This window comes from Macaca mulatta, chromosome 5 (assembly GCF_049350105.2).
Source record: "Macaca mulatta isolate MMU2019108-1 chromosome 5, T2T-MMU8v2.0, whole genome shotgun sequence".
Taxonomy (NCBI): Eukaryota; Metazoa; Chordata; class Mammalia; order Primates; family Cercopithecidae; genus Macaca; species Macaca mulatta.
The window spans coordinates 6,654,385-6,667,019 of record NC_133410.1 but is presented as its reverse complement, the minus strand read 5'-3'; the positions used below and the strand labels follow the sequence as shown (position 1 = coordinate 6,667,019).

Below are 12,635 nucleotides of genomic sequence, written 5' to 3'. Positions count from 1 at the left end.
CATGAGCTCCGGCTCTGCCCCTGCTAAATGGGGACTCTGGGCCAATCCCTCATCTCCCCCAGCCTCCACTTCCTCATCTGTGAAATGGGATGATCATCACATTACCACTGTCTCTGAGCACCAAGTGAAACAGCGAACGGCAGGCTGATTTGTAAACTGTACGGTACTGTCTAGGCGACTCAGTGAGCCCCACACCCTCCCCATTTGCAGACCTGGAGCCTCTGCTAGGAGACCGCCTCTCCCCAACATCCAGGGGCTGGGGGCGGAGCTGACTTCCTCCAGCACCAGGGAGAGATACAGGAGTCCGGCCTGACCAATCACAGCAAGGCATTCACCCCCAATGAGAGCCCACGGGGTGCCATCTAGGGTCCTGGTGGGACAGTTCAGAGAGAACTGGTCTCATTTCTCCTGTACTGTATTCTGGGAGGGTGGGGTGCGATCTACTGGCACCTGCGATTGAAGCCACAGAAGACAGCAGAGGCGATCAGCCCAGAGAGCCATTGCCCATGCTGCTCCAGCCCCTGAAGCCACCTGGCCTGAAGCACTCTTACAGTTACCCACATCAAACATGCTCATGCAGCAGGAAGAGTCTAACCAACCGCTGCTGTGAGCACTGTGGACTGGTGGGGCCCGATGGCCTTTCAGCTTCAATGGAGGGTCAGACAGATGTCCAGCCCAGCCCGCTATGTACAGAGAAATCTGAGCTTCAAGCTTTCAAGGCGGCTCGGGTCCCAATCCTTCCTAGAACCTTTCTGGTCATCCCAATCCAGCCTCCCAGCTCTGGGCACTCCATGCTTTCGGGACAGGAGAAGACAGAGACTCTGATGTTTCCTGACACCCACCAAGTGCTGACTTAGTGCTGGGCACATCACACAGAGGGGTTCACTGACAGCACCCCGCAGCTCTGTGAGGAAGGATGATTGAAAAGACGGAGGCTCAGAGAGAGACGTCACTCACCCAGGGTCACAGAGCTTGAAGGTGGTAGTCAGACCCAAACAGACTTTCCGCCTCCGAAACCCACACATGTGCCCCGCACCCTCTGGCTGGCTCAGGGGACATCCGACGCTTTGCTCTGCTCCCTTCCTGTTGTTTCCTGAGGGTCTCCCTGCCCAGGGGTCTCTGGCTGTGCCTGGCTCTCAGCCCACAAAAGCCATTTTTTACTCTCTTTCGCCCTTCCCGGACTGCTCCCCGCCTCCCCTGCTCCCCACAGCTATCCTGGCTTCTACTGCTCCGAGGGATGCAGCCCACTGGTGACCGGTGCTGGGTGCCCAGGCTGCCTGGAGTTGGGAGGCCATCGGTTGCATGGAGGCTCTCAGGAGGGTCTTCCCACCCCTTCCAAGACACACCTGGACGGCATCCTCCACAAAGGGCAGTGTCGTGTGGAGGTTAGAAGCGGGGAGTCTAGGGCCTGAGGGCCTGGGTTTCAAGCCCAGTTTTGACACTTGCTGGCTGTGAGCTTTGAGCTAGTTAACTTGAGTGCTCTGTGACTCAGTTTCCTCATCTGTAAAGGAGACTTGTAACAGTACCTACCTCATAGGGTTGCTGTGAAGATGAAATGAGTTACAATGAATGCTTGTTGATGTTAGTCACAGAGCCTGGCACACAGAGCCTCACTATATGTTATTATAATTATTATTATCATTGTTTGTATGCAGAATAGTGACATCTCCGCGACCTGCCTGCCCGCCCACCAGCCCCCGCCTCCCACTCCCGCCAGCAGGTCAAGCCTTGCCCTGCCTGCAGGCCGGTGCTCATGCCATCACCAGCTCTGTCCTCAGCAGTTGGCGGGAATTGTCAACGCTGCTGCCCCCAGCTTGCCCTGACACGGGAACATCGAGCAGGGGGCTCTCAGGACCCCAACCCAGCTGGGCTTCTGACACCCTGGTTTGCACCCAAAGCCCTGGCTGGGGCCCCAGTGCTGGTCCTCCTAGGCTAACACAGCCTGCCTTGGGCCCCGGTGGGGAGGGCCCCAAAGGGCCTTCAGTGGACGCTGAGCCAGGCCAGCAGTCCCTCGTCCAGAGCAGCTGAACCCTGAACTCTGTCTCCTTCCTCGCCGCTGGTGAGGCCCCAGGATGAGGGGGATCATGGCCACCCTGGAGGAGGCAATGGGTTACGTGCAATGCTCAGCAACCGTGATTTCTGTGGTTTTCAGAAACAGACGTGACATATGATTCTGCATCTGGGCCTCACACGCATACTAGGAGCCAGAGGTGCCTCACTGAAGAAGTTAAACAATGCAGCCACCCCCAAACCAGCTGGCTGCCAACCAAACCAAACCTGCCACCCATCGGAAGCCACCCTGCCTGTGGGAGGCACCGGCCAGGCCACAGTGAAGGATACTGAAGCTCCTGTCGGTGATGGCCAGGTGCCAGAGGTTGATGCGCAGGTCATCTGCCGACATGTAGGTCTCGCAGTCACTGTTGACGGAGATGGAGTTGATGTGGTAGGTGTGGCCATTGGCAAAGATCCTCCGAGGGCTCACCTCCACCATCAGGTCCATGGGCTTCAGCACTGGCACCTGCAGAGGATGGGGAGGCAGGGAGGAGGTGAAGGCTAGGCAGCAGCATGAGGACATAGCACGCCGTGGGCACGTGATCCAAACTGGAGGCTGGAACACAGGGGTGGGCGTCCATCCTGATCCTCTGTGGTCTGAAATAGGCAGTGACAGATGACAAATGCCTGCCACCCACCAGCCCTGCATGAGAGGCATGAAAGCTTACCCGCTGTGGGTCTGTGAATAAGTGTCTGAACCCTCCTATACCCCAATTTCCTTAACTCCAAAATGAAATGGAAAGATAATGTGGCAGAGCCAGCCAATTGTCTACCAAGCCTCCTCACCTCCCTCCTGCAACGCAGTGCTGTCACTGGGAAACAGCTGTCTACATGTGGACTACATTTCCCAGCAGGCTTTGTGCCCAGGCATGGTCATGTGACTAGTTCTGACCAATGGGATGTGCGCAAAGTGATGCCTGGCCCTGATACAGTTAAGCAGCGGGAGCAACTCCCCATGGTGGAAGGTGAGGACCCAAGCCTTAGGGACTGAGACTCACGGGATGGGGATGGAAGGAGCCTGCAAGAGAACTGTATCCCAACCAGCACACCCACACTGAACCTTCCCATAGTGAGAAATGCATTTCCAAGCTCAGCCCTGGACTGATGGGGTTGTTTTGTTACAGCAGTGGAATTAGCCTGACTCATACGAACTTTCATCTCAGATGGCTGGTGTGAGGGTCCTTGCCATGGCATCAGACATTGGACTTTCACAGCCCCGAGGGTCCCTCGCATAGCCCTGACCAACCCTGAGGCTGTCATCTGGTCCCATCAGCTTTCCTAGCTAGCGAGGCGTCACCTCTTGCTTATCTCTCCATCTCTCTGGCACTCAGTCCAAGGCCTAGCAGAGAGGCTCTCCAGTGAATGAGTGAATGTGTGAGTGAATGAATGAATGGGCTGTGTCCCTGAGCTCTCAGGGAACAGCTGAGATGGGAGGTGACAGCCTCGGTGCTGCAGTCAGAGTGACAAGCACTGAGCTCCTTTGGAGCAGAGGCAACTCTGCAGCCCACATTAAATTTTCCCACACACCAGGGCACCCAGCGTGTGTGTGTGTGGGAGTGTGCATGGCTGAGAGTGCATGTATGAGTGTGTGCATATAAGTGTGCATGCATGAAAGAGTATACGTGTATGTGCATGTGTGTGCGTGTGTGTGTGTGTGTGCAGCACCGGTGTGAGTGCCAGCCTGGATCTAGGTGGTTTTTGCGTTGCTGCCTCTGTGTCTTTGCTTCTAGGTTGTGTGCCTGGGAGTTGGTGTTAATATGTCTGGACTCCTCCAAGGCATCCTCCCTGCATGTATTCCTGTGTCAGATATTTTAGGTAAGCTGCTAACCTTCCCTTCCTTCAGGGTGCAGCCACTGCCCACCGTGGGGATCCCTGGACTCTCAGGAGAGACAGGGAGTCCAGCAGCTCTGGAGGAGGGCAGAGCATCAATGGCCCAGCAAAGTCTTGGCATCTCAATCTGCCTTCCCCTTCCTTTTGGCAACGTTGCTTTCTGTTTTCTCCAGGCAGCCTTGGGACCCAATTTGCCCAGTGCTCCAGCCATTTGCTGCCATCCACCAAACCAGATCTCAAAGCCAGTTTTTTAGTAAAGGGAGGAAGAGAGGAAAGAAAACCTTCCCTAAGGTTTGGGGTTTTCATGAGTAAAGCATGCTGCCTCCACAGAAGCCGCAGTCTAGTCAAGGTGAGGGGCAAGGAAGATACAGATACTAAGGACGGACAGTGTTGGATGCAAAAGGCAAGAGTGGATGCAGGAAAGATCACACTTTTCATCTGGCCTGTGCAGAAAGGCTTTACGGAGGTGAAGGCCGGCAGGGTTTGATAGGATGTATGGGAGTTCACCAAATTGACCAAGTAAAGAAAGGCCTCCTGGGGTGCCCACGGCCTCTCTGTGTCCCTCTGTCACAGCACTGACCGCCAGTGTGATGATGATTCCACGTCTGTTTCCTTGGGGGCTGGGGACACTTTGGGGACAGGTACCGAGTTGAACCTTGCACACCTCTAGGGCCCCAAGGGCTAGCCCAGGGTCTAGTGTGGAGCAGCTCCTCAGTAAACAACAGCTGCCTCCAGTGTGAACTGCACAGGGTGGGTAGAACGCTGTGCAGGGTTGGCATGGCGTGGGTGAAATCGGAAGCAAACAAGGTGAGAGGCAGGATGAGGACAGACCAGGGCACCCACGTTCTCAGTGACAGTCAAGTGTCTTGGGATGTGTGTGACTTACAGAGAAAAACCTCCAACACTGGGAGCGACATAAACAGGATTTTTATGAAGGCCACTGGCTCTGCCCCAAACACCAGGGCGATCAAGATGTGATCGCTGTATCCCTCCCTCTATATGAAACCCTCATAACCTTTCTTGGGACTGGGGGTGGGGCAGGGGGCACCATCACCCTCATTACTCCACATCGAAGCTAATTGGCTGCCCACTTCCTCAGAATTTATTTGTGCAATTTGCCGGTCATTTAAGCCAATGTATTTAAACATTTATTTCTTCTTCTCAGGAAGAGCATTGACTACCGCTTTATATTTCTGCAGCTCACTGGATGTTGGGCACGTGGTGTCTGTTTCAGGTATGTCTGTTTCAGGCCTTTGTAGATGCTGCAGGCCTCACATGGTCCAGGCGTCCCTCTGCCCTCAGTAAAGGACTCAGGAGCCACAAAGCTCTGCTAACCCATTCTCCTTCTGCCTCTGCCTACTCACTCAGTTGAGCAGTTTCAGGTGAGTCACTGTCTCTCTCTGGGCCTCAGTTTCCCCCTTCTTATAACAAGAGATTATCCGCCTTGCTCTCCACCCTCAGTTGCAGGTGAAAAACACGTTATAGCCATGCACCATCCCTGCATGCTCACAAAATGCCTAGAAGAAACGTGGTCATCTCTATGCTGCTGGTGAGGAAACTGAGGCAAGGGGCAGGGAGATGCCCGTGGCTGCCCAGCAGCCAGCAGCCCAGCCACAGTCTGCACCTGACTCTGGCTCAAATCTCAGAAGGCTTTTAGAGCCCTAAAATCCTCAGGTGTAATAAAGAGGCGTGTGCCTGCTTCCTCCTCGCCAGAGCTCACCTGCAGTGATGTCACCGTGGACAGGTCCTTAAGTTTCCCCTCTTCATCCTTCAGGTTGTATCCTTCGGGCCTTTTATCTCGTTCGGTAATCTTCCATAATTTGATAGTTTTATCTTTAAAAACAGAACAAAATAAAACAAGTCACATAATTAACCAGACGGATGGAAGAGAAGATCCACTTTAGGAGGTCATGAGGCACCTCCCAGGGGAGGAAGAGGTTCTGCCAACAGACGGCTTTGGACCAGAACTGCAGCTCTGCCTCGAGGCCTCCAGCCTTTGGCCTCCCTGCAGATTTCAGACCGGCCAGCCTCCACAGTCACGTAAGCCACTTCCTTAAAATAAATCCCCCTTTCTCTTTCCCACTCTCATACCCTACTGATTCTTTTTCTCTGGAGAACGCTGACTAATACAGGAGTTGAAATAAATGGCACCATCTGATGAGAATGAACTGGGAAGAGAATTGGTGTCAGCGGAGCATTTGGAAGGTACCCAAGGCCCTGCCATTAGGAAAGAGTGAAGCCGGGATTCAACACCAGGCTGGGAAGCTTCGAGGGGAGGGGCGTGTAGGGAGTGCTGAAAGATGACCGTTTCTCCAGAGAGGCAGGAAGAAAGTGGCATGTCTTTTTTTGTTTTTCTTTTCTTTTGAGACAGGGTCTCACTCAAATCACCCAGGATGGAGTGCAGTGGCACCATCTTAGCTCACTGCAGCCTTGACTTTCCCGGTCTCAGACGATCCTTCCATCTCAGCATCCTGAGTAGCTGGGACTACAGGCTCTCACCACCTCACCTGGCTAATAGTTTTATTTTTTTGGAGAGATAGAGTCTCGCCACATTGCCCAGGCTGGTCTCAAACTCCTGGGCTCAAGTAATCTATCCATCTCGGCCTCCCAAAGTGCTGAGATTACAGGCATGAGCCACCACACCAGCCTGGCACGTCCCTCTTAAATATTTTTAAAAGGGGCAGTTGCATGGGGCTTAGCACTCACCCGAGGCTCCTGTCCCCTGGGGCCTGCCCTTCAGGAGGACCTCTCATGCCCTGCTGGCTCAGGTGACAGATTTGCTGGGCAGGGCCCCTTACGGGACACAGACCCTGCCTTTGGGGTGCCTGGTGGGAGAACACCATCAGAACAGCAGGTGCCCAGAGCGGGGGTGAGCCTGAGTTAAGAGGAGCCAAGGTATCACAGGAGGAATGCCTGGCTCAGCAGAGAGGTCAGAAAAGGCTGGCACTCATCAAGGCTTATGGATTGAGGAGGGACTTGGCCAGGTGCAGGGTGAGGACAGCCTTCAGGCACAGGTGGGCTGGCAGGAACTGAGCCTAGTCAGGTTCAGGAAAGCATCGGAGGCCCCGCTGAGGAGCTTGGACGTCCTCGGGGAAGGCGTGGGGACAGCACCTCGAAGCCTGGCTGGTGCTTGTGCAGCAGTTACTATTCTCAGGGGGTTGAGTGGGCACCATTTCACGGACCCCAGAAGGGAGCTGTGTCCACCCTGCTGAGGCTCAGGAAAGCAAGGCCATTGCCTAAGGGAGGGAGGGCGGGGACAGAATCCAGGTGTGTCCTGGCTGGGCACAGTGTCTCATGCCTGTAATCCAAGCCCTTTGGGAGGCTGAGGCAGGCGGACCAGCTGAGGTCAGGAGTTTGAGATCCACCTGGCCAACATACAGTGAAACTCCATCTCTACTAAAAAATACAAAAATTAGTTGGGCATGGTGGTGGATACCTGTAATCCCAGCTACTTGGGAGGCTGAGGCAGGATAATCGCTTGAACCCGAGAGGCAGAGGTTGCCGTGAGCAGAGATCATGCCACTCTACCCCAGCCTGGGTGACAGAGCGAGACTCTGTCTCTCAAAAAAAAAAAAAGAAAGAAAAAAGAAAAAGAAAATAAAAGAAAGAAAGAAAAAGAAAAAGAAAGAAAAGAAAAGAATAGAAAAGAATAGAATCCAGGTGTATCCTACCCGACCCCAGGCTGCCTGGGTCAGCAGGGGGCCCAGGTGAAGGAGGATGGGCGGGGGGCATGAGTGGGGGACCCAGGCCCACGGTGAGCCAAGCAGGACAGCCCTTGCCGCTTCCTCAGAGTGCAGCCTGGGAAGCAGGCATCGGGCCAGTCCCCAGAGCCTGAGAGGCACATGCTCCTCCCTGAGGCAGGAAGATTAAGAGGCCAGCCAGGGTCCTAAACCAAGGCTGCTCCCACTGCCCCCAAGGGCCGTGGTGACAGCCCCAGTTTGGGGGTCTGGATTCGGCATGGGGAGGAGGGGTTCGCTTTGTGTCAAGTGTCCTCTGTATCTGCGACCTGCATCCTTGTCCATCACACTCCCTCATCCCAAAGCAAAGGCCTATAAAGATGGCCCGGATGGCTCTTTTCACAGTGGGGGGCAGCCCCGTGTCCAGCCATGGGGAGCGTCTGAAGGGGTCTGGCATCCTCACTCATGGGATTTACATGCTGCTCAAAATATTATTTTCTAGGAGTTCTGAAGACACAGAAAAACGCTCACAATATAAGCGAAATACAAACCAGCATTTGGTAGAAACATCTACAGCCCGTGCCCCTGCATGTGAGGCCGGGCGGCGCCTCACCGTTGGTGGACAGGAGTGAGTGGGCGGCGTTCTGCTGCGGGAGCCACTTGATCTTGTTGATCTTCTCCTCTATCTCCAAGCTCTTGAGATAGTCAAACTCTGGCTCATGGCTCTGGAAAGTGCTGTAGACGTCGTACTCGCCCTGGCTGTGGGGCGCATTTTTACTCTGCAGGGAAACCCAGAGAAGGGGCCTGAGCACCGTGACCCGCAGGGCGATGGCTAGGACCTCCGGGGACCCAGCAGGGCCGGCCGTGGGACCAGGCGCCCAGCCGTGCCAGGGATCCAATTCGAGGGTCAAATGAAACTCTCTGCAGTTTAAGCGGCCCATGACTCGCAGTGTGCCAGGGACAAGCCCTGCTCCTGCGCGATCCCATGAGCATGCACACTCGAGCCAGCTCACTTGCTAATGCGAATGTTCCCCGGCACCTGCTACATGCTGGACACCCCGCTAAGTCGTCCCCGCACCATCGCATTCTACCCTCCAGGTCTCCTCTGCTTGAGCACCATGACTCTCCCCATTTCACAGACCAGCAAACAGAGACTCAGAGGGGAAGTGACTTCCCAGAGCCATGAGGCCACTCACCAGCCAGCACCCCTCTGCTGAGGCCTGCCTGATGCCAAGGCCGAGGCTCTGGCCACCCTCGTGTCTCGGGCCCTGACCTGCTCCTCAATTCCACGTGTCCAACTCAGGCCTAACTTGAGGAATAAATGAATATAGGAGCAGACTTTAACATTGGGACAGAATGTCTGGCAATGTCAGACCTGGATTAGAATCTGTCCCTGGCTTTCCTCAGCAGTGCTCGGCCTGGTTTAGGGAACAGAGCTCTTCCTAATAAAGACCCCTTCACTATGGGGCTCCCAAAATAGTCAGGTGATGAGTCCACTGTGTGCGCCAGGGACCACGTTCCCAGGAGAGAGTTCAAGTTCATACGACAACATGAAACCCCAACCAGCCCAGAATGATTCAAGACTTCCTGGTTAATTTTTTTTAAGTATTTATTTTTATATTTCTGTCCCTGTCTTGCTTTTGAAAAGCTTCAAAGTTCTCCAATATTTTTGCCTCCAATTCACTTCGCTTCCCACGAGCACTCGTGATGACAAAGGTCAGTGGGACCAGAAGGAAGAAAACACTAAGGGAGAAAAATTCAAAATGGAGAAAATCGCATCAACCAATCGAATCTCTTTCTGCAGCTTGGCAAAAAGAAGGCTGAGCTTCGCCGTGCCTGGTGGGACACCTGGTGCATCTGGTGAAGCCCATAGGTGCTGGCAGAGTGCTGTGTTTGAGGAACTGATTTGCAGCTAGGATGTGCCCCTTGTAAACTATTTTAACCCACTGCACTCCGGGCTCATCTGTAAAATGAGGGGAATAGCTGCACTGCACTGCACCCACAGGGTCACCGTGAGGAGGGTTATGTAAGCCACCAAGATAAAGTCAGATTCAAGGAGCCTCAGCTCATGGGCCATGCTCAGGAGTGAATGGAGGGAGAGATGATTCTGCAGGTCCTCTTTTCGCCCCCGCTTCCTCCCCTCCCTCCTACCTCCCCTTCTCCACCTCCTCTTCTCCTCCTCCCCTCCCCCTCCTCTCCTGCTCCATCCCCTCCTCCCTCCTCCTTGGTTTCCTGGATGTCTTCTGCAGCTAATTCCAGGCACAGTCCATGTTTGCTGGGGGAGACGCCCCTCTCTGAGGCTGGGTGGTGTGTGATGTTGCTGGCCACTGTCCTGGCGTCGGGCAGCCGGGCTTCCATCCCTGGTCTGCTGTTCACTAGCGGGGTGGCTTCTCTGAGTTTCCGCATCTGTCACAGGAGTGTGGATCTGACCCTCGGAGGTGAGCAGCGCAGAGTAAACGAGAAGCAACTCCAGAATACTTAGCAAGTGTTCTCAGTAAATGGGCTTTTGTCCCAAGGCTCTTTCAGTGTTCCAGAAATGTGGTCCTGGGCAGGTTGTCCAGGCCACTGCTGTCTTACCGAGAGTTCTGCTGGACAACAAGCCTCCGGGGGTGGGGGTGAGGACAGGGGTGAGGACAAGGGCCCAGGCCTGAGCAAAAACCACCTAGCCCAGCCTGAGGGCTGTGACAGCTGGGCGAGAGTGGAGTCCTCCCACTCCCCAGTCTGGCCAGGACAACGCAGGTCACCCAGGCAGAGGAAGGTTTCACTGAAGGCACAAGCTGGGGCAGCAGCTGGCTGTGCCGCGTCCTGACCATTCGTCCAGGGTCTAGGACAGAGCGTGGGACGCAGGGAGCTCTCCGCAAACATTGGCTGAGGGCAGGGGGCTCAGAACCCGGCTTTGCCAGCCCACCAGGTGCACTCCCCCCACCACCGCCCGCCACTCCCCCTTCGGCATTCCAGAGCATCCCATTCCCACCCCTGGAATCCATGCCCCTGGGAGATGCGATCCAGACAGGACGCCCCACACCTCCTGTCAGTTAAAAGCCCTCCTTTGGGTTGGAGTATAGTCCCCTACCACCTCTCGCCACACCACCCCTTATCCCCCTTATCCTTATCCTCCTCCCACCATGCCCACCTCCCACCTGACTCTGCTCCCCACTCCTCCCACCTCCCACCAGACCCAGGGCTTCGCACCTCTGGTTCCCGCTGGAAGATGACGACCCGGCCGCCCTTGTCACCTGTGGCCAGCAGCTCTCCCGTGTGGTTGAACTCAACGGTAGAAATGATGTCAGCTGGGAGGGGAACAGCAAGACAGGAAGGGGTGGCTGTCAGAGCCCGCCTCTCCCGGGTGCTCAACAGTACCACAGCAATAGTGAGCTCCCCGCTCCCAGAAGCCCCACAGCCCTGGGCAGGAGGCAGCAGGGAGCCCGAGGGGTCAGGAGCACTGGCGAGGGGCCACTAACCTGTCCCCTCCTGCCCTCCTCTTCCCTCTACACTGGCTGCGGGGCAGAGCTCTCGGGACTTGGCACAGGCCTGGGGTGACCGCAGTGGCCGGCAGACTTTATAGTAACTGGACACTCTGGGACTCATGGTGGTATCTGAAACCACCTGGATGCAGCCTCGTCCTCCTGTCTTGAACTCCCCCACCCCCACCCCCGCCACCCAGGCCCGTGTGTTCCAGCAACCTGGGTCAGGGAAGCCCCTCCCAATATCTCCGTAGACAAGCAAGGCAACCCTCTGCTAGGGTCCCACTCAGGGCTTCCCACACAGTAGGACAGAGGTGAATTACGCCCTCTCCTTCAGACTCCTGCTCTGTGGCCCCACCTCCAGGCAGGCCTCCGGGATCGCTCTCTCATCTGTGCTCGCAGAAGCGGAGCTCAGCCCTGCCTGCCCTGACTCTCCCTGCACTTCATCCCAGCCATGTTTCTTCAGGTCGCTCAAGAACCTTTCCTTATGGAGTCACCCCCATACCTGGAGTCTTCGATGCCCAGGGCTGGCCTTCCTGGATGGGCAAGTGTTTGGAGAAAAATGACAGCCCCATCTCCAGGCCCCACTTTTTGCATGTGGGAACGAGGGGAACACCCCCTTCTGTCACCAACATTCTCAGGTTCTAAGAGTCACAGAGATGAGGGGCCCGCACATTCTGGGTGGCCAGCCCTGGGAGTGGGGGACAGCAGGGGAGGACGGGGCCCTGGCCTAGAAGAGGAACCCCCGCTGGGTGACAGCTCACCAGCCTGAAGCCTGAGGCCTGCTCCGCCACCAAGTGTGCCTGAAGCCCCCAAATGATTCTGACTTTTCATTTGAAGTCATTCCTAATATTTTAAAAGTAGAAGATTTCCTATAAAAATCCACATTTCCAGTATGTCTTGGAAGATGGAAAGTTCTAGAACACCATCCCCATAGGCCCAAGCAGCAACAGCTAGTAGGAGCCTGGGATAGCCCGCTGCTGTGAATGGGACCTCTGTCGTTCTTTGCTCTCCTGGCCTGGACTCTGTAGGCTCTAAAATCTCTGATACCACCTTTAGCAAAATGGATCTACTTTCAAACAAGCCACAGATCTGACCACTGCTCCCTGCAGCCGCAGAGAGGATGCTCCACAGGGCTCCCTGTCCAGCCTCTGTTCTCCCTATGGCAGCCAACCTGATGGCCGAACTCCTGAGCCAGGACATCCCTGTGTCCCTCTACTCAAAACCCTTCATTTGTCCCCATAACTGAATTCTGATCCCTCCTCAACCTCACCCTCTGCAGCTTCCCCAGTCTCAGGTGATGACAGCTCTATCGTTCACTTGCTCGGGCCCAAGTCTTGGAGTTGCGCTCTCTCTCTCTCTCTCTCTCTCTCTCTCTCACACACACACACACACACACACACACACACACCCCGCATCCCATCCTGCCTGCTCAGCCTTCACAGCATATCAGGATGCCAGCCGCTCTCCCACCTCTCACTGGATGACTGCCACAGCTCTTTCTCCCTGGCCTGGCTACGACGTAGCCTCAACAGACTGGCAGGAGAGAGGCGGGTAACACCCAGGACTGATCCTGGCACTCCCCTGCTCAAAACCCTCCAGCGGCTCCCAT

The 12,635-nt window shown here is 55.4% G+C and overlaps 1 protein-coding gene across 3 annotated transcripts in view; it reads right to left on the bottom strand.

Annotated features, from left to right (window-relative positions):
• Positions 1-12,635, bottom strand: part of PPP2R2C (protein phosphatase 2 regulatory subunit Bgamma) — a 246,517-nt gene that overhangs the window by 48,755 nt on the left and 185,127 nt on the right. For all 3 annotated transcript variants that reach the window (XM_015137940.3, XM_015137941.3, NM_001261139.1), the window contains 4 exon segments: positions 10,752-10,849; positions 8,173-8,338; positions 5,603-5,715; positions 2,341-2,518 (listed from right to left, as the gene is read on the bottom strand). In XM_015137940.3, coding sequence (XP_014993426.1) covers positions 2,341-2,518; positions 5,603-5,715; positions 8,173-8,338; positions 10,752-10,849 — 555 coding nt within the window.